The sequence below is a fragment of the Ustilaginoidea virens genome, chromosome 3 (genome assembly GCF_000687475.1).
Source record: "Ustilaginoidea virens chromosome 3, complete sequence".
Lineage (NCBI taxonomy): Eukaryota > Fungi > Ascomycota > Sordariomycetes > Hypocreales > Clavicipitaceae > Ustilaginoidea > Ustilaginoidea virens.
This window is the reverse complement of record NC_057318.1, coordinates 3,599,675-3,618,518: the sequence shown is the minus strand read 5'-3', so window position 1 is coordinate 3,618,518 and position 18,844 is coordinate 3,599,675. Positions and strand designations below refer to the sequence as shown.

Below are 18,844 nucleotides of genomic sequence, written 5' to 3'. Positions count from 1 at the left end.
CTTGCCTTTTTTTTTTTTTTAATCATTTCTCTTTTTTTTCCCCCGTGTTTTATAAAGCAATCTCGGCTCTTCTCGTATCTTGCTGTTCGTTTTTCATGCATCGAGTCAAGCTTTCAAGCTGGACATGTTTTCGGCTAGTCGGGCAGGAATCCTGACGATGCCATGCCGTTCGCCACCCTTTCTCTTTCTCCTTTCTGCAGTGTTATTTTCCTTTTTTTCTTCTTTTTTTTTCCACCCCCAATCATGTATTCTTCTTATTTTGGATATTCCTGGGCTTAAGACAAGAGGAACCTGCAGCAATGCACAACACTCGGCATGGACCGAGGGTCTTCTTCACTGGATTTGCGATTTCCTGGCATCCCGATTCTTCATCTTTATTCCAACTGTTGCCCCCCCGCTGGCGGGTCGTACAAAGACACCTCTGACGGACGTACCTTGGCCGCTCACAACGTCAAACTCCCATTCAGCTACCCCGGGCTTCTCCCCCTGTCTTTCAGCTGTTACCGGATTAACGAATGCTCATGGACAACCAACGAGCCACAGCGCACCGACATGCATCACAATACGATAGATAGCTTGTGGGAGGCTACGGAAAGCATGACGTCGCTGGGCTTGATGCTTGGCTGATTGACTGACTTTTTTCCATGGCCCCTTACGAAGTTAAGTTGGTCACTTTTGTCGCGGAACAAGGACGATATCAAACCGGACTTTGCAATTCGGATCCTTTGTTGCTACGACACTTGATTTTTTTTTCAAGTAATTTTTTTTTTCTCCCTTCGTTATTCCGCTAGCTCGGGCAGTCGTTGTCTGGAATAATGCTGCCTGAGCTAACCCCCGACACTGACATGGCAATGGAAATCGAACAGCGCAGAGTCGACCCGCTAGTTCGGGGCGGCCAAGACGCTGAAACCACGGGGAAGACTGCGGAAGAGGGTTTCTAGGCGACTCGAAGAGCTGGGCCGTACTCAACACGCCTCCCTCTGCTGAGCAGAACGGCAGTTGGCACGGCGTCTGGACCCCCGCTGCCGCCCCGCCCTTGTTTTCACCGCGATCCGCGATCGTGGCAGCGGCAGCGGCAGCGGCAGCGGCAACCCGGATCTCCCGCCTGTTGCGCCGACTCCCCCTTCCGGGCCAAGTGGGCAGGAAACCCCGGAGCGTGGCAGCATCGCCCGCCACAAGCGGGTTGACGTGTCCCGGGCCGCTGTGGATCAGCGGGCACCCGGCACCGTCGCAAGACCCCCGGTCTGCTGCGCAGGCTTGTGAGCGCCGCGATGCGGCAGCACCTGTCGTGAGTCTGTTTTTGTTGGGGGAATCCGCGAGACGGGTGACGGGCAAGGCGACGGTTCTTGACTCTCTGGATGAGCAGAAAGCTGCTGGTCTTGTTCTTGCCCGGCTCGCTGTCCCCCACATCCCTATCCCCCTCTGGCAAACAACACCCCGCCGCGCATGGATCTGGTAATGCATGTATCTCTCTATCAGCGTATGTAAATCAAGTTTAATCGAGGACAAAGCGAACCGCTGTCGCGCGGCGGAAAATAGCCCTGCTCGTGCGTTGTTTCTGCCTTGCCGTCGAATACACACACATGCAACAAACCGGCCGAGCTGCAGGCTGGCCCGCCCGGCTGATGCATGCGCCGCGCCGTCATCCGCTACACTACCCGGCGTTGCCTGCTGTGATGGCATCGATCCCAGCTATCCCTGCAACATGACGCGCCTGGCACCCAACTTGACTCATCCACCCAGCCAGGCGCCCATCCCACCATGCGATGCGATGCGATGCGATGCGGTGCGAGCCATGCCATGCCATGCCATGCCATGTACAAAGCAGACCCTCGATTCGTTTCAGTCCCTCGCACCCCGCAGTCGCAAAGACGAACTGGACCTTGGGTCGCGCGACAAAATAGAATAAAGTAGAATGAAATGAAATAAAGAAAAGAGAAGAAAAGAAAAGAAAGGGGGGGGCTCGCCAGCTGCCCTGGGCCGACGCTTCGCCGGCTCACGGAGCCCTCGCGCCAGCACGGCGACGTTGCCAGGTCGACGGGCGAAGAATAGGGGTCGAGGGCTTTCCGCAGCCGCGATTGGGAATGGCCTTGTACGCCGTGCGCCTGGACGGGTGCCGCAGAGCCAAAGACGGCCGTGGTGGCCCGCCGCTCACACCTCTCCACAGCAGTTCGTATCGCGCCGTCTCGGTGGCGTCTATACCTGCAGGTATCCGGGAGGGTGTGGAACGAGTAGAACGAGGAAGAAATCAAGTTGGGGAGCCGCAACCCGCTGCGCGCTGGGTATATGCTTATCCCGTGCGCGGTTGCACGGTCGTCGTATTCGCCAGGGTCGAGGTGCTCAAGATGTGCCTGGGGCGGAAGGCCTCCTCGTAGGGGGTGCATTCGGAGCCCAGGGCCGTCGTGACGTGACGTGACGTGACGCGACGCGAGGTTGGGAGCGACGCTCTCGTCTCGTGTGGCGGTGGTGTCGCGGCGCTCGCTTTCCGACTCGGGAGGAGCGTCGCGTTGCAGTGCCGTCTCGACACCGGTGTTGGTGGACTCGGTAACGAGAGACGAGCGAGCGAGCGAGCGAGCGCTTCGCGTCCGATGGTCAACCGGTGGGTGGGTGGTCTTTGGTGGTCTTTGGCGGTCTTTGCATATTTGAGCCGGGAAAAAACACACGCCGTAAATGCGCTACGCAGTTCTTTGGCAAGGAGTCGAGGGGAGGACCTTGGCGGACCCCCCAGCCCAGACTATTATTATTATCGTACTAGTAAGCCTCATTGATGGCCTCAGGGCCTCTGCGCCCCCCCGGATCCCACGCTGACGGATCGATCCCATCTCGTCGGGCCGATTCTTGGGACTCGGCTGGCACTGCGGTGGATTTTGTCGCCTCCACGCGGCTGTCCTGTGTGCCTGTCTCCCATGAGCTGCTGCTTGGGTGCGAGAGAATCGTGAGTCACGTTTGTTCATCACGTCGTTGTTATTGTTACAGGTATTTCTTTTCTTCGAAATGATTGCATAGGAATGAAAATGACACAAATAGGAGAATAAAAAGGAAAAAAAAAAAGGGGGGGGACAAAACAAAACACAGGAGCAGGCACGTTCGATCTGGCCAGATGGAAAACCAAAACGGTCGGTCGTGCCAGCGTTTACTCCTGGTTCATGGTTTGCTATCGTGGGGGGAGGGAAAAAAAAAGGCGTTAGTCGTCGGGACAGCAAGAATGACGGCAAGGCCATGTCCCAAGTGGGATTCTTTTGCATGTCGTCTAGACTCACCACCAGCCAATCCATGCCTTCGTTAATGCCGCTGCCGTCGACAGCAGAGCAGGCCATTATGCTCCAGTTTCTGTCTCGAAGCTCGCCGAGTCTTAGAGCTTCCGAGATTTCGCCCGCACCCTTGGCGCCCGGCTGATCTTGCTTGTTGGCAAAGACCAGCAATGCCGCATCCTTCAGCTCCTCCTCGTTCAGCATCGCCGCTAGTTCCTCGGCCGCCGTTTGCAATCGTTCAATGTCGGTAGAGTCGACGACAAATATCACGGCCGCAGTGTTGGCGTAGTAGCATCGCCAGTACGGCCGAATACTCGTCTGGCCACCGAGATCCTACAAAAAAACGTCCGAGTAAGCAGCAACTCTGGAACAACCGTCCCACCCCCTAGCACGTGCCCAGCGCACACATACCCAGACGTTAAAATTGAGATTCTTGTAAGTGACTGACTCGACGTTGAAGCCGATGGTGGGTATTGTCGTGACTACCTCGCCAATCTGTTGCGCAACCAAAAGTCAGTTCAGCTTGGGTCATGGCCGGCCTTGGCTTTGACGCAGAGGAGCCTCCTCGGTCGGCCGATTGATTACCTTCAGCCTGTAAAGAAGCGTTGTTTTGCCAGCATTGTCCTGCGCGAGGGTCCCGTTAGCAACGTGGGTAAGAGATATCTCGCTCAACACGCGCGCTCTCGCTCGTGCCCACGTACAAGGCCCAGGATCAATATTCTAATTTCCTTCTTTGCCCATAGGAGGTTGGATAGCCATGACATGCCCGCACCCATGGTGGCTAGTTGTGACGATGTTGGCGATGCTGCACAAGTCGGACCAGCAAGTGGCTGTGCCTTGCACGGAAGCCGCGCGGGTTCGCAGTGCAACTGTAGGAAGAACCTACGTTCGCCAGCGACTTGAGAATCCTCGAGGCCTCGGATAGACAACGACGATGAGAGGCAACAAGTTCAAGGTCTGGTGAGCAACGACAGAACAAGAAAAAAGGCGCTCCTCGCTTTGCGTATGTCTTTTCGTGGAAGGGAAAAAAAAAAAAAACCTGACCAAACGGCTGACGAATAGCAAAAAACAAGAACAAAAAGGAAAACTTGGTGGCGAGAGGGGGCGTACGGGTGAATTAAAAGTATGTAGTTAATGAAATGTCCCCTTTTCTGGAAGCTCATCGGGCATCGTCGCCTCACAACGTCTGGCTGGGCATTAGTAAGTGACGAGAGCTTGTGCGAAACGGCAGGGCGGTGTTAGTCAGCCGCAGCTTCGCGCAGAGGGGCACATGCATGTATCGGCCTCAGGCATCAACAGGTAGTCCCCACTGCAAAGATCCCCCCAGCACAGCCCCCGTCAGGGCACAAGCCACACCTCCCGCTCGCTAGGGTTTTACGCCCTCTTGGTGCGGGCCAAAAATCCTCTTGACCCCAACTTCACGATTTCACCCTCAACAGACGACTCGACACGCAAAGTCAGTCAAAATGCCGGTACGCACGCACTCACGCACGCTTCCTGTCACCATTGTGCCCACGACCGCAGAAAAACTCCCACGAGAATTGTGATGCTCTGCTGCGATTAGTTCTCATGATGCAGGCTTTCCGCGCGTCGTGGGCAGATGTGCACAAATCACATCTTGTGGCAAAAAAAAAAAAAGAAAAAAAAAAAAACTCCCCGTCGATAGAATGCCATAGCTAATCATCGGGTCTCGATGCCCTTTTCGCAGAGCCACAAGTCTTTCCGTACCAAGCAGAAGCTTGCCAAGGCGCAGAAGCAGAATCGCCCTGTGCCCCAATGGATTAGACTCCGAACCAACAACACCGTCCGGTATGTTTCTCTCGAGAGATGAAAATCCCGGAGCTGCTTTCCAAACACGCAGAAATAACGGGCCACGTCTCTCGACACCAATCCTTCTCTCATCTGCCATCTCAACATGCTCCTCGACCACAAAACTAGACAACAAGTGCTAATTCGTATGCAGGTACAATGCCAAGAGACGGCACTGGAGAAAGACTCGTCTTGGCATCTAAGTTACTCGGTCCCGATTCTCACTTCTACCCATCCTTTCGCTGCCGACAATTCACGCCCCTTTCTACAATCATGGCTTTTTGAATCAGGTCGAATGAGAAATAGAAAAAAAAATGAAAACCATTCACAGGATTGCGCTGTTCGGAGCGCCCCCGGAAAGAGTTGTTTATGTACTAGATGAGGGGCCGGTCGGGTAGCCTGGTTGGGTCGATTTCTCGCTATTACTGCATGTTACGGTCGGGTATGGGGAAATGAACGCACGCACAGATTTTGAGTCCCCTGACTAAAAAGGAATACTATCACGAAAATCCAAACTCAGTCTACGTTCCCGTTTGCGTCCGTGTGTTGTCCATCCTTACGCTTCATAATCTCTCTATTCACTCCATGTCCATCCTCACCGACCCAATTCCTGGATCTGGCTAGCTACCTGCCGCCAAGGGTCTGATTTCTGTAAACTCCATTTACGATCAGCCCTTGTCCAGTCCAATGATGCCAGACGATGGTTTGTGGTTTGACTAGATGCCAGTCTCCAAGCCGACCGGTGTCCATGTCTCCCTGGCTGCTCCATTTTAACTTTCATCGTAGACAAATCCTTCTCTTGACTTCGTATATGGATCGTGAGGTAGGGTGAGGAAACCAAGATGAGTCACAGGCATGAACAGATTAGTTTTTTTTTTTTTTTTTTTTTTTTTTTCAGAGCATGCATGATAATGTCATTAATTTCCTGCCTCTAGTCGGAAAGACACACGTTCGAAGCAAGTCTTGGCTTCCGACTCCCTCGACCTTTCAAATCAGCCCAACGAACGCCTGAATTGCATTGCAAAACAAAAAAAAAAGTATTAAAAAAAAAGACTTCTCAAGTGAAGCTCAAGCCAGCGACATGTAATGGCATGTGTTCACCGCGAGTCACACGAGTCGTACATGGGCCATTCATCGATCCTCAGCCCACTCGTTTTCCCGGCGAATCTGCTCTTCCTCTTCGGGTGTGAAGTCATTGGTGATGTTGAAAGTCTTGCGGATTTCCTCGGGGGACTTGCCCTTGATCATGTTGGCGACAGTTTTGCAGCCCACGTCGAGCAAAGGCTTGATATCGAGGTAGTTGGACGCCTGTTTCATCTCCGTGTTAGCATCTGTCGTTTTGTTGGCGTCTCGTGTCGGCCGCAGAAACATGAGCAAAAACCATCGACATACCAGAATGATCTCAAAGAGCATCTCTTGATCAACCTGCATGAACTTCTGGTCCCATTCTTCAATGTCGGTGGTTCGACGGCGGCCGTCGGACTCGTCGTCCTGAGCCTGAGGGGGGTCGTTCCGGTGATGCTCGCACCACTCAATAACCTTGCGCAGGACCGCCTCGTTCACCTATTCAGGAGTCAGCAGGCTCATGGCTTTATGGAGATGGAGATGGTACGACATACGTTGGGGATGGGGATTGGATTTCCTTGGTTGATCATGTCGTCACCAATGTCGTCGAGCATGTTTTTAATCAGCATGGAGCGCTCAGCGACCACACGATCTAAAATTTCATTCAGCACAAGTTGAAGCCTCTGGTATGGTATGTGGCGACGGCGGAGGGGGCATGCACGGCTCCGTGAACTCACCAACTTCGATGGTCGCATTGTCATTGGATGCCAACCAGACCTTCTGTGCTGACTTGATTTCGGCCATTTTGGGCTAGTGAGGTGAGAAAGGACTGCGTCGATGCTTCGATGCTTCGATGCTTCGATGCTTCGATGCTTCGATGGTGAATGAGTAGGCGACAACAGCGAATGGCGAGGAACAATCTCTTGATGGCGGGGAGCGGTGTTTTGGCTGTTAGGACTTGGAGGTGTCAGGTTGGACGTAAGAGAGTCGTGGCTGGCACCTACAGGTCTGTCTGTGGGGGTTCGGTGGGATGTTACGGAGAGGCGTTTGCGGTGGCATGCATGATTGGTCCGCGTCAAAAATTCGGCTTCGCGCTGACCGCCGTGCGGAAACGACTTTGGCCTTTGCTCTTGTATCAAACGTTCAAGTCTCCTGCTGCCAACCTAGAGCCTACTGAAGTAGCTGTTGGCAGGTGGATTTTTGCAAGAGGCTGATGTCGCTTTGGGGACTTGCTCGCCCAGCAAGCACTGAAGCACTCCGCAGAACTTGGAAGAACTTGGAAGAAGAGCACCGGGCAGCGAGGAGCGGCTGGCCCGGCTGGCTCAGCGAGCAGACCAGCCAAGAAGAGGCTGGCTGGCACCTGTCGGGTGTTGGAACAAAGGAGAAGTTGGGTGCCTTAGGTACCGCCGCGCGCCAGCACGGATGCTGGAGATGAATCTTTAGATGATAATTCTCGAAGCATGATACAAACATTAGGAGGTGGGTAGCTCTATGCTATCAAGGTCTTTCGAGAGCTCGAGTGTCGCCAACCGTCATCTAGGCCGGGGCGCGATTCAGTCTAGGCACCTAGCTGCTTCAGTTAGGCAAATACCCGAGGAGTCGAAAAACGAGACGGAGAGGTACACGAGTCTAAGGGCATCTCAAGAGGAGCCTGGTACCAGACCTCATACTAATATCAAATCCGTGGTCCCTAGAGCACCGACAGCTTCAAGCACCAAAAGAAACAGATAGGGAAATAATTATTCAACACAAACATCTCTGTAAGCCGAGGCAAAAAAGCATACGGAGAAGTACTGCTTGATGTCCCAAATAGACCACTTGTATGGAAATGCGGAACTTTTTAGAAATCATTGTAGAGGATTAAACAGAGTATAGAACACTACATTATGATGACGATTTCAGCATCCCCGGCCGACTTCATAGCTTTCTTCCAGTTTAAGCTTCCTGCGATACTCACCAACTTTGGCCGATCGGTTTCCCTGTGTGTATTCCAACAGAATACTATATCCTACCAAGGTAGGCATCAAATATGGGGGCAGCACTCGATACCTAGGTAGCGAATAGAAATCCTTTACATCACAACCTTATCACTTGCCATTACACGCAAGGACTAAGCCAGCATCAACTACTTGGCAACATGCATATTCCCCACAGCAGTCACTGCATTTGTCCTGATATGCTGTCATCCCGCAATGTCGACCACGGGCGGATAATTACGCGATCAAGAACATGTAGGCCTTATTCATGGACCACTACACCCATATAGCCTGAGGCTGAGGTGTCGCGGTGAGTAGAGGGCCAGTATTAGATTAATCTGCCTTGTACAAAAATTGAAATGAACCACTGCAAAGGTTTGGTAAATCTCAGAGTGTAGTCAAGGCGTTCATTCGACTGCATGGTGCTGGACCGTCACATTTTACCTCACGACACAGAATAGGACATCGAGAAAGACAGAAGTGACAACTGGCATGTTCGTAGTGCTACCAAGTGCAACCAACGACCGAGTTACTGCCGCCATGACGAGTTCCGAATCAGGAATGACTCATTCCTCAGGAACTATTCAAGCAAGGTTAGTATCATCACGCCAGACGAGTCTCAGGACCGTCCGTGAAAGTTACGTACTGTCAATGTCGCCGCTGTCGATGCCCTCAATGATGACTTTTGGGGGCTTGCCATCAACCTGGCACCCAACACTATAAGCGGTTCCAAGAATCTCCTTCACAGTGCCCTTGAGCTCCTTGGCAAAAGACTTGTATCGCATGGTTCTTGCGATCTCAATAATCTCCTCAAGACTGACCGACTTGCTGTGCTTGATATTCTTCTCCTTCTTCCGATCACGGGGCGGCTCCTTCAGCGCCCTGATAATCAAAGAAGAAGCAGTAGGGACAACAGACACAGCGGCCTGACGATTCTGGATGGTGAGCTTGACAGTCACGCGCAAGCCTTTCTAAAACACAAGTCAGTCATGAGAAAGAAGCCTGGTTTGCGGAGGAGTCAATTTACCCAGTCACCAGTTGCCTTGGCGATATCTTCTCCGACCTTCTTTGGGGACAGACCGAGAGGACCAATTTTAGGAGCCAGTGCCGAAGAGGCACCAACCTCACCACCTGTGGCTCGGAGGTGGCTAACACAGGTCAGTATTTGCTGTCGATGCGTGCCAGGGGTAGGGCGAACATGATTTTAATCTCGTTGGGGTCAAACTTGGGAGCTGCAGCACCTGTCAGTTGGCTGGTGTCGGAAACATGGGGAAAGGGCCACTTACGCATTGTAAAGGTAGAGGATGGCAGAGGCTCGTGGTTTGCGTGCCAAAGAGTTGAAGACGGATGAAGAAGGTGAAGGTTGGAGACTGTGGAAAAGCCCGAGCGAGATGAGGAAGGAAATTTTGTTGTTGTGGCCCCATTGGCCTGCCCTAACCGACTTTAACCAGTGAAATAAAGTGGGTCGGCGGAAGGTCCTTCCGGAGAGTGAGGGGTTTTCGTTGAACCAGACATTACGGACTACATTACGGGGGAGTTGATTCCGAGAAAATTGGGCTGTGGCCCCATTACGGAGTACTCCCGTAGTAAGTGTACTGTAGTGAACCTTCCTGGCTGCCCCGCGCGCCATAGCTCTACCTTTACCCCACCCGTCACAGCCTTCCCGTCCTTGTGATGTATGGGATAAGAGGCCGCTGCCCATTACCCTCGGTAAACAGGCTCATCACGCAGTTGAACGGGAAAGGGGCCTTTCTCTTGCTTCAACCTCCTAATTCGGCAACTTTTTTTCCATTCGATGCTCGTGCTGTCTCGTTTTCCCCCCCACGTCATACGGCATCGCCTTTCTCCTCATCTCGCGCCCCTGACGCGAGAACCGCAGCTAAAAGAATGGCAAGCACATCCTCACGACTCGCAAAGCTGAGAAGCTTGATGAAGGAACGAAATGTCGATGTTTACGGTGAGTGGTGATACGGACAGCTCTTGCAGTCGCGGATTTTCTAACAGGCCGACACAGTGATCCCGTCTGAAGACAGCCACAGCTCGGAGTATATTGCGGCCTGCGATGCTCGGCGGGAGTTTATTAGTGGATTCACTGGGTCAGCCGGATGTGCTGTTGTGACGCTCGATGCTGCTTCTCTCGCCACCGATGGTCGATATTTCAGCCAGGCAGCGCAAGAGTTGGATGCTAACTGGACCTTGCTGAAGCAGGGGCTTCAAGATGTCCCGACCTGGCAAGAATGGACCGCCAACCAGGCCGCGGGGGGGAAGACTGTGGCAGTGGACTCTACACTCATTCCTGGCTTAGCTGCTAAGAAGTTAGACGGTCAGATACGCAATGCCGGAGGCGCTGCGCTAATTCCCCTGGGTGAGAATCTCGTGGACATGGTGTGGTCCTCCGACCGACCAAGTCGACCACAACTACCTGTGACAGTGCTGGAAGATAATTTTGCTGGTAAATCAGCCGTGAGGAAGATTGATGAGTTGCAGCAGGAACTCCGCAAGAAGAATTGTCCCGGTTTTTTTGTCTCCATGCTCGACGAAATTGCCTGGCTCTTCAATCTCCGAGGCAGTGACATTCCATATAATCCCGTCTTCTTTTCCTATGCCACAATCACGCCCGATGCAGCCATTCTCTACATTGACGACTGCAGATTGACAGATGCATGTAAGGCCCACCTGGAAAATAGCAACATTCAAGTTAAACCATATGACGTCTTTTTCGCCGATGCCGAGAAGCTGCATACTGAAGTTGCTGCGAAGAGACAATCTGCCGCAGACGAGAAGCCTCCTGGCATGTTTCTGATATCCAACAAAGGTTCCTGGGCCCTTGGCAGAGCTCTTGGGGGCGACGGCTCAGTAGAAGAAATACGAAGTCCTATCGGCGATGCCAAGGCCACGAAGAACGAGACTGAGATGAAGGGCATGCGAGACTGCCACATAAGAGATGGAGCCGCCTTGATTGAATTTTTTGCCTGGCTGGAGGATCAGCTAGTTGCGAAGAAGGCCATGATTGACGAGGTGCAAGCCGCGGATAAGCTAGAAGAGATCAGGTCCAAGCATCAACGATTTATGGGTCTCTCTTTTACGACAATCTCATCAAGTGGACCAAAGTAAGTTTACCTCGAGGAGCTGTCAAGTTGACAACTTCAGCGGCTTTTTTTTTTTTTTTTTTTTTTTTTTTTCCCTTGGCCACGATCTGGTAGTTGTTGACACAAATATCAAATAGCGCCGCCGTCATTCACTACGGACCTAAAAGGGGTGATTGCGCAACAATAGATCCCGCCAGCGTGTATTTATGCGACTCTGGCGCGCAGTACCTTGACGGCACCACAGACACTACCAGAACAGTGCATTTCGGACAGCCAAAGGATTCTGAGAGAACGGCTTATACCCTTGTGCTGAAAGGTCTCATCAGTCTCGACACGGCGGTCTTTCCCAAGGGGACAACTGGCTTTGCTCTGGACTGTCTTGCTCGTCAGCACCTTTGGGTTAGTAGACCACCAATATATTTCAGCCCGATAGAACTAACCTTGGGTGTAGAAATCCGGACTTGATTATCGACATGGTACAGGACATGGTGTCGGTTCTTACTTGAACGTTCACGAAGGCCCAATCGGCATTGGAACTCGTGTTCAATACACTGAGGTACCTCTTGCTCCTGGAAATGTACTCTCCAACGAGCCAGGCTATTACGAGGATGGCAACTTTGGCGTTCGCATTGAAAATATCATGATGGTCAGGGAAGTCAAAACGAAACATTGCTTCGGAGACAAGCCATTTCTGGGCTTTGAACATATTACAATGGTGCCTTATTGTCAGAGACTGATTGACAGGGACCTGCTAGGTCCTGATGAAAAGGCTTGGCTGAACGAATACAATTCGGAAATACTAGAGAGCACCAAAACGTTCTTCGAGAATGATGCCTTGACAATGACGTGGCTCCAACGAGAGACAGCATTGATAGATTAAGTAAAACCCGAGGATAATACAGTATGAGCACTCGAGTGATCTTGTCTACAGACGTGCGAAAGTGGCCAGCGCAAATGCTACCGCAAACGAAGATGTGAACCACGGGTTTTCCACGCCAGCCTGATAAATCGTCGACGATCCAAGCAGACGACTGATCCGGGGCATGTAGGAAAAGCCCCGATGGAATCTGGACGAGATCTTTTGAGAGGATATCGTTAACTCTGGTACGGGATGCGGTCACGGCAGAACTGGCATAGTACGCTCCTCTCTGTACCAGTGGCGCGAACACGGCAGAGAGACTCGAGCAGTTCGCGAGACACAAAAAAAAAACCCGAGTATTTAAGACAACTCACGTGCAATGATAAGGCAATCAAGCTTCCAATGAATATCAGCGTTTTCGAGAGCATGGCAGCGAGAAGCCCTGTGAGGCAACCTGCCAACCCAGATAGCATTAGTTTGAACGGTCAAAACCAGGGTATGACGACTCTAGCTAGACACGGCTAGATAGAAAATCGATATACTGACCCGCGAGACTACCACTGGAAATTTGGCGTATGACGCTGGTTGAGAATCCAGAGCGCTGAACTGTAGTTCTAGGAGTCGTCGAGGGCCTCTCAACGGGTGATTGGACATGGAGTTGAACATTTGGATTGCGAAACACGAGGCAACTGGTGCATGCCGCCGCACTGATGCCGACTGCAAGGAATCGCCTAGGTCCGCGCAAGGTTCGGGGGATCAGTATCCTATTCATGATGAAAGAAACGGCAGATGACAATCGAGCCACTATGTCATGCGAAGCTTGCTGTTGAACAGGGTACGTTATCAGCCTTCGAGTCCTCATGGCCCGCCGAATCGAACAAGCCGATCGCAGTTAGAGCCAATCGCACTGTGCGGCCCGGTGCCCTTGCAGAAAGCCCACAGCAATGACAGTATCTGATTGGCCAAAACGGGCCTGTTCTGATGAGTCAGCCATAACACCTGACACAGGCAGGGCGCGTGAATGGAAGACTGAACAATGTAATGTAGCCTTTTCGAAACAAGCCGCGACAAGTGCTGTCTGCCTTTGAAATAGCGCTCGGCGGTAACAATTACTTGTGTTGTGATGACGTTGGAACTGATGCGAAAAATCCGCGATTAATCCGGCATAACTCACTTTCTTTTCTTTCTTTCTTTCTTTTTTTTTTTTTATAATCTTGGTGGAGATGTCCGACCAGCGCAGTACTGTGGACGATGCGAGCGGTTCGATCGAGGTCAAGGAAGCAGATCAAGACGTGGAAATGAAAGAAAGCGCCAGCACAGCACCCACTGATGCCGAGAATCGCGCATCTGAAGAGGGCGAGAAAGACGTTTTTCAGGTGATACAGAGTCTGACAACTTACCTTTCTACAATCCAAGAGGAGTGAGTCACTGATGCAACATGCAACACTTGCAGAGACCTGAATACATGTACTAAGCTTTCATTGTTTTCCTCCAGCGGTGAAGAACTTGCGGCAGCTTTTCAGCGCATCCCTAACCGACGTACATTGCCGGATTATTTCGACGTCATTACTCATCCTGTTGCATTCAGCACCATTCGCGTACGGAAGCCATGTAAACGAAGAATTATATTTTTTTTTCTTAAAAAAAAGAGGGATTCTAACTTTGACTTTAGGGGAAAATCCAGAAGAAGCAATACCAGGCTTTCTCGGGCTTTGTCGCAGATGTCGCCCAAATCTGTCACAATGCTCAGGTGTATAATCGTCCTTCCGCACCAGTATTTGCCGCCGCCGTTCGTCTGCGGGATATATTTAGCGAGAAGTTGCAGCAGCTGGCTGCCAAGGGGGACATATCTTCCGACGATGCGAAACTGCCCGATCTGGGCGAACTCCCTCCTGTGGAAGACTCTGTGTCGCTGCAATATCAAAACGACGATGAGGAGGATGAGGAAGATGCGGACAAGGGCGATGATGGGGAGGATGATGAAGAGGATGACTACTCGTCTGATGATGCTGATCGGCAACGGAGTCGCAAGGGAAGACGTGTTCGAGGGCAGCAGACGCCCAGCGGACGCAAAGAACGGGATGACGATGTCGACGACGAGATGCACAAAAAGAGGGGCCGGCCCCCCACGGTGCCAACACCGATGGAGGCTCGCATAACCTCAATCCTTCGGGGGCTGAGAAAGTTCAAAGACAAGGAGGGAAACCTTCTCATACTGCCGTTTGAAAAGCTTCCGGACAAAGTCGCCATGGCGGATTACTATCAAACCATCACTAACCCTATCGCTCTGGACAATATCAAAAAGAAGGCCAAACGCAAGAAGTACCGCAATGTCGACGATCTCCAGAAGGATATCGAGCTGATGTTTGATAATGCAAGACTTTACAATGAGGATGGAAGCGCCGTTTATCTCGCTGCTACTGAACTTCAGAGACAATCGCGATCTCTAGCGGAGCAGGAAAAGGCTAGGCCGGATGATGACTTTAGGGATGAAGATGGCAAGCTACCCCTGGGTGAGATTCAGCATGACGGACGTATTTGGAAAGTCGGTAAGTCATATTGCCCGATGAAATTATCCCCCCCCCCTCGTCTCCCCTTCCGGCCCGGGGAATCAGTGTCATAGGCTGATCATGTATTCAACAGGTGATTGGATCCACATTCGAAACCCAAATGACCTCGCAAAACCGATTGTTGCCCAGATCTTCAGAACCTGGCAAGATGGGGCCGGGCAGAAATGGGTCAACGCATGTTGGTACTACCGTCCAGAGCAGACGGTGCATCGGTATGAAAAACATTTTTTCGAACATGAAGTGGTCAAAACAGGTCAGTATCGGGATCACCAAGTGAGCGAGATCGTCGAACGATGTTTTGTCATGTTCGTCACCCGGTTCAACAAGGGAAGACCTAGAGGCCTCCCGTCAGCAAGTGAAGTCTATGTCTGCGAATCGCGCTACAACGAGGAAAAGTTCCGGTTCAACAAGATCAAAACCTGGGCGAGCTGTGTCCCAGACGAAGTCCGAGACAGGGATTACGAAATGGATCTTTTCGACGCACCACGTCGTATGAGGAAGATACCAAGCCCCATCAAGCACTTGTTGCGCGAAGACGCGAAAGAAACCGATGAGCTTCCCCGACCTACTTGGGGCAGCCCAAACGCCCCGCCGATAGTTGGCGCTGTGCATCGGAGACCCCTTGAGCCAAACGTGAGTGAACAAGAGGTTCGGATGTTTGGCGATTTGGGGATCCTCGTTCGAGACAGACTTTTCTACAAGACTGGAACTCGGGCTCTCCAGGTCAAATTCAAGGCTAACCTTTCCGACCCGACAGGAATCGCCTCCACCAGAACCGACGCCGCCGCCGTCAATGCCAACACCTCTGGAGGCATCGTCGGATGTTGTCGCAAGGTCTTCGGCCTTACCCACGAGCCCGATGGATGCCGTTAGAAGCCCGCTATCCGCGTTTGCTGGGCCCACCCCCCCATCATCTCTCCCATCGGGTCAGTACAACAACAACAACATGGTTGCTGGCCAATTTGCGCCGACGACGCCTGGTGTCAACGGCCACATAGTCCAACAGACACCCGTGCCGGTTCCCAACCCTCCCCCACCAGCGGTGGCTTCACAAATCAACACTCGGCCAATGCAATACCAGAAGCAGCAGCACCAGCAGCACCAGCAGCACCAGCAGCAACAGACTGGTTATGTCCCAAACATTGCGCCCGCATTCTCTCAACAGCCACCAGCCTTCAACCATTCGCAACACACGGTGAGCCCGTCTGCTGCCATGACCTACAATCACCAGCCACCTGGACGAACCTCGTTTAGCGCAGCGGCCTGCAATGCTACCGCCACAAACGTATACAATCCCCCGAGACCACCAGAGGTCTACACACTGCCAGACAACATAAACGCTGCCCTCGATGAGCAGATCCGTCGCAATTACCAACATGATGGAGACGGCCGCGTCTTGTTTTTCGCGGGACCTCCACTGAAACGGAAAAATAACCGGCTTTCTCCTCAGGACGCTGGAATAGGACATAGCGCTAAGTATCTTGCGGGTCGTGAGGCATGGCTAGCAGATCGCAAGAGTAAGAAGATGAAGTGGTACGAAGGGCAGCAGTCTGGAGCCGAACATTCAAGTGCATCCACTCCGGTTGAAGATGGTGAAAGCGACTCCATCGCCACCCAAGCGGCCACCGCAATCACCCGGTGGCTCCTTTGTTACAATGATCAGACAGTCGAATGGCAGCGAGCCGCCGGCTTACAGGGCTGGCAAATAAATGCGTAGCTGAGAGTCCCGATACGTGCATAAAAGGTCTCGCCCGCCCGCCCGCCCTTCTTGAAAGAAATACAAGCGCGGCGGGATTCTGCTTCAAACGGTGTGAGAGAATCTATCTATCAAGCTGTGATAAGGATCATTCATTCGGTCAGCTCGCCTTTGTGGCAAGATTTCTTGCCCTGTCGCCATCATGTCTGATATTGCGTTTAAATCCAGCACGGCGACGCAACGCGCAACGGGAAGGCAAAATGTCTCTCTTGTTGGAGAGCCCGACATGCATGCGTGGCAGGGTGCGCGCTCTGGTCGCTTGATTTCGGTTGGCTTGGTAGTTGCGGTGCCACCTCCCCTCTGATTTAATATGCAGCAGCTGGGTGCCCGGTTCGTCTGGCTTTGGGAACGTGTCCCGTCTGGTTTATGCTTAGATGTATTGCGCGAACACAGGGGTATTCATCAATGTCTCTGGGGCGGGCAGGTTGCCCGTTGTCTTGGCTGCTAAACAGACTTGTATACCGTACATACGTGCGGTGCGTGGTTGACGTAGAGTTTGCGACGATGATGACCGGTTACTGCTTGGACCCGATATGTCGACTGCAGGTTTCTGACACGCTGCTGCGGTCCGAACGTAACAGCTGCATCAGCAGCTCCAGTGCTCTCAAGCCATCTATTTGCGCATGCTTGCATTGTTTCACTTTGCCGCGGCGCCGTCTTCCTTCTGTGACGCTTGAACCAGCCCGGCCATGACCCATTCGTACACTGCCCACTGAACTGCGTTGACAACGAAAGCACGGATGCTGCAGACAGTCAATCCCCGGAAGAATATGCTCAACCCACCTTGCCGGAACATGAGTCGGGCGATTTCCATGGATCCCGGCGGCCTGAGCGCGGCGCATGACGCCGGGTTGGGGCTCCTTGGCAACGCGGCAGCCTCTTGCTGGACGGTCGCATGCTGGGTTTGCACACGGGTCTTGATGGCGTCGAGCGGGAACACGCTGGCCCAAGTGACGACCCCCGCGAGGCCCCCGCAGAGCAGGATCCTCGGGGTCTCTGGCTGCGTGGAAAGGGCGTGGCCTTGAGGTTCTGCGGCTGCTGCTGCTGCTGCCGCTGACGGCCACCAGCTATGGGCCAGCTCGTACGACCAGAAGTAGAAGCCGTAGCCGACGCTGTCTCTTGTGGCCGTCAGCAGTCCGCCCAGGTACAGCCCGCGAAGCCCCTGGGCCTGGCAGACGTCCCGCGCGATGCGCCAGCTGGACTCCCGAGTCGCAGACAGCTGGGCGCGGCACTTGACGAGCTCGGTCGGGGCGCTCACTACCCAGGTGGCGAGGCCGCCGAGGGCGCCGGCAAGCCAGGTCGCGGCGAGGCTGTTATCCGACGCGAAGGCGGCCTGCAGCGCCGGCTCGCAGCGATTATACGACATGAAGAGCATGGCGTTCAGGGCGCCGTACCCGAGGACGGGAGCAGCCGTGCCCGCTGCCAGAGCCGCGGGGCCCCGAATGCGCGGGCTCCTGGTCGCGGCCTGGCCGGCCTGCAGTCGAACCTTGGTGATGTCGAGGGGATTGCCCACGAGGATTCCCACGGCGCCGCTGAGGTAGCCGGCCCAAAAGTCGGCCGACATTCCGGGCGTCCCTGGGCCCGAAGCCGCCGCCGCCGCTGCCGCTGCCGCTGCCGCTGCTGCTGGTGTTGTGGAGGCTCCGGAAACAGCGTGTCGCGACTCGCAGATATCTGCTGGTCGAGTTGCGATCAAGGCCACGTGCGCAAAAAGGCAGGGCTATCGGCTCTCGGTTGGCCGTATTCTGTTGGCTTGGAGCCCCAGAACGTGGTGCCGCAGAGCTTTCCCGCAAGGAGACGGGACAGGGCTGATGGCAAGGACAGAGGACGCGGTCATTCAATCCGAGTGGCTTCCGTGATGCCCCAGGCAGAATATACGACGACGTCTTGAATCAGGAGTTGTTGTTTCCAGAGTACCTCCATGGGCCTCATGGCTACTCGGTCCTGTCTGTGGCCGAACGGGATGCGTGATTTTATGTAGCGACCGACCTTTGCTATTCCCGTTGCTATTCCCGTTGCTCCCTTCTTTTTTTTGGGGGATTATTTCGACCAGACTTTTCGGGTGTTCAACGGTTATCGTGTGCCGGGCGTGACGGACCCATCCGATGAAAACCGAGGCTACTGCGAAGTAGCTTGCACAGCACAATCTAACCAGGTACCCGCTACCTAGATCCGTTGGCCAGGCCTGTCTCGTACTCCGTACACGGTACTCCGTGCAGCAGCTACCCACACCTAGGCCACAAGGCTGCCGCCTTCTCCGCTACCAAAGGCATGAGATGAACCGGTCTGTTCTGGTGCTGGAAGTTGGGGACGGCAAACATTTGCTATTCGCATCGGGGATTTTTGGACACTGCCTGGGACACTGTCGTCGTCAAGTAACCCGAGCCGGGTCTGCGCTTTGCCTCAGCCAGAGGAACAAGAAAGCACTTCGTCGCCTTTTCCCAAGCGCCAACAAATTACTCATTCGCCGGA

The 18,844-nt window shown here is 53.3% G+C and overlaps 10 protein-coding genes across 10 annotated transcripts; 5 read left to right on the top strand and 5 right to left on the bottom strand.

The window, feature by feature from the left end:
* Positions 1-815: 815 nt before the first annotated feature.
* UV8b_03873 (uncharacterized protein) lies at positions 816-1,459 on the top strand (the record flags this gene model as incomplete). Its single annotated transcript, XM_043141371.1, has 2 exons — positions 816-933; positions 1,137-1,459. 2 exons carry the CDS (start codon positions 816-818, stop codon positions 1,457-1,459), a joined length of 441 nt encoding a protein of 146 aa, XP_042997305.1.
* A 1,674-nt stretch (positions 1,460-3,133) lies between these two features.
* UV8b_03872 (uncharacterized protein) lies at positions 3,134-4,027 on the bottom strand (the record flags this gene model as incomplete). Its single annotated transcript, XM_043141370.1, has 5 exons — positions 3,134-3,154; positions 3,261-3,584; positions 3,663-3,746; positions 3,837-3,875; positions 3,953-4,027. The coding sequence occupies 5 exons, from the start codon at positions 4,025-4,027 to the stop codon at positions 3,134-3,136; spliced, it is 543 nt and encodes a 180-aa protein (XP_042997304.1).
* A 158-nt stretch (positions 4,028-4,185) lies between these two features.
* UV8b_03871 (uncharacterized protein) lies at positions 4,186-5,263 on the top strand (the record flags this gene model as incomplete). The annotated part of the gene is made up of 4 exons (XM_043141369.1): positions 4,186-4,206; positions 4,691-4,723; positions 4,960-5,060; positions 5,215-5,263. The coding sequence occupies 4 exons, from the start codon at positions 4,186-4,188 to the stop codon at positions 5,261-5,263; spliced, it is 204 nt and encodes a 67-aa protein (XP_042997303.1).
* A 928-nt stretch (positions 5,264-6,191) lies between these two features.
* Positions 6,192-6,929, bottom strand: UV8b_03870 (uncharacterized protein; the record flags this gene model as incomplete). Its single annotated transcript, XM_043141368.1, has 4 exons — positions 6,192-6,368; positions 6,453-6,623; positions 6,680-6,777; positions 6,863-6,929. The coding sequence occupies 4 exons, from the start codon at positions 6,927-6,929 to the stop codon at positions 6,192-6,194; spliced, it is 513 nt and encodes a 170-aa protein (XP_042997302.1).
* Positions 6,930-7,585: 656 nt separating this feature from the next.
* UV8b_03869 (uncharacterized protein) lies at positions 7,586-7,856 on the top strand (the record flags this gene model as incomplete). The annotated part of the gene is made up of 2 exons (XM_043141367.1): positions 7,586-7,604; positions 7,666-7,856. The coding sequence occupies 2 exons, from the start codon at positions 7,586-7,588 to the stop codon at positions 7,854-7,856; spliced, it is 210 nt and encodes a 69-aa protein (XP_042997301.1).
* Positions 7,857-8,739: 883 nt separating this feature from the next.
* On the bottom strand, positions 8,740-9,391 carry UV8b_03868 (uncharacterized protein; the record flags this gene model as incomplete). Its single annotated transcript, XM_043141366.1, has 4 exons — positions 8,740-9,072; positions 9,129-9,249; positions 9,300-9,333; positions 9,388-9,391. The coding sequence occupies 4 exons, from the start codon at positions 9,389-9,391 to the stop codon at positions 8,740-8,742; spliced, it is 492 nt and encodes a 163-aa protein (XP_042997300.1).
* A 384-nt stretch (positions 9,392-9,775) lies between these two features.
* Positions 9,776-12,070, top strand: UV8b_03867 (uncharacterized protein; the record flags this gene model as incomplete). The annotated part of the gene is made up of 4 exons (XM_043141365.1): positions 9,776-10,058; positions 10,116-11,211; positions 11,328-11,589; positions 11,642-12,070. 4 exons carry the CDS (start codon positions 9,776-9,778, stop codon positions 12,068-12,070), a joined length of 2,070 nt encoding a protein of 689 aa, XP_042997299.1.
* A 45-nt stretch (positions 12,071-12,115) lies between these two features.
* Positions 12,116-12,821, bottom strand: UV8b_03866 (uncharacterized protein; the record flags this gene model as incomplete). The annotated part of the gene is made up of 3 exons (XM_043141364.1): positions 12,116-12,268; positions 12,424-12,503; positions 12,596-12,821. The coding sequence occupies 3 exons, from the start codon at positions 12,819-12,821 to the stop codon at positions 12,116-12,118; spliced, it is 459 nt and encodes a 152-aa protein (XP_042997298.1).
* Positions 12,822-13,272: 451 nt separating this feature from the next.
* On the top strand, positions 13,273-16,336 carry UV8b_03865 (uncharacterized protein; the record flags this gene model as incomplete). The annotated part of the gene is made up of 5 exons (XM_043141363.1): positions 13,273-13,469; positions 13,545-13,647; positions 13,722-14,598; positions 14,693-15,252; positions 15,377-16,336. 5 exons carry the CDS (start codon positions 13,273-13,275, stop codon positions 16,334-16,336), a joined length of 2,697 nt encoding a protein of 898 aa, XP_042997297.1.
* A 676-nt stretch (positions 16,337-17,012) lies between these two features.
* Positions 17,013-17,939, bottom strand: UV8b_03864 (uncharacterized protein; the record flags this gene model as incomplete). The annotated part of the gene is made up of 1 exon (XM_043141362.1): positions 17,013-17,939. The coding sequence occupies one exon, from the start codon at positions 17,937-17,939 to the stop codon at positions 17,013-17,015; it is 927 nt and encodes a 308-aa protein (XP_042997296.1).
* Between the last annotated feature and the right edge of the window lie 905 nt (positions 17,940-18,844).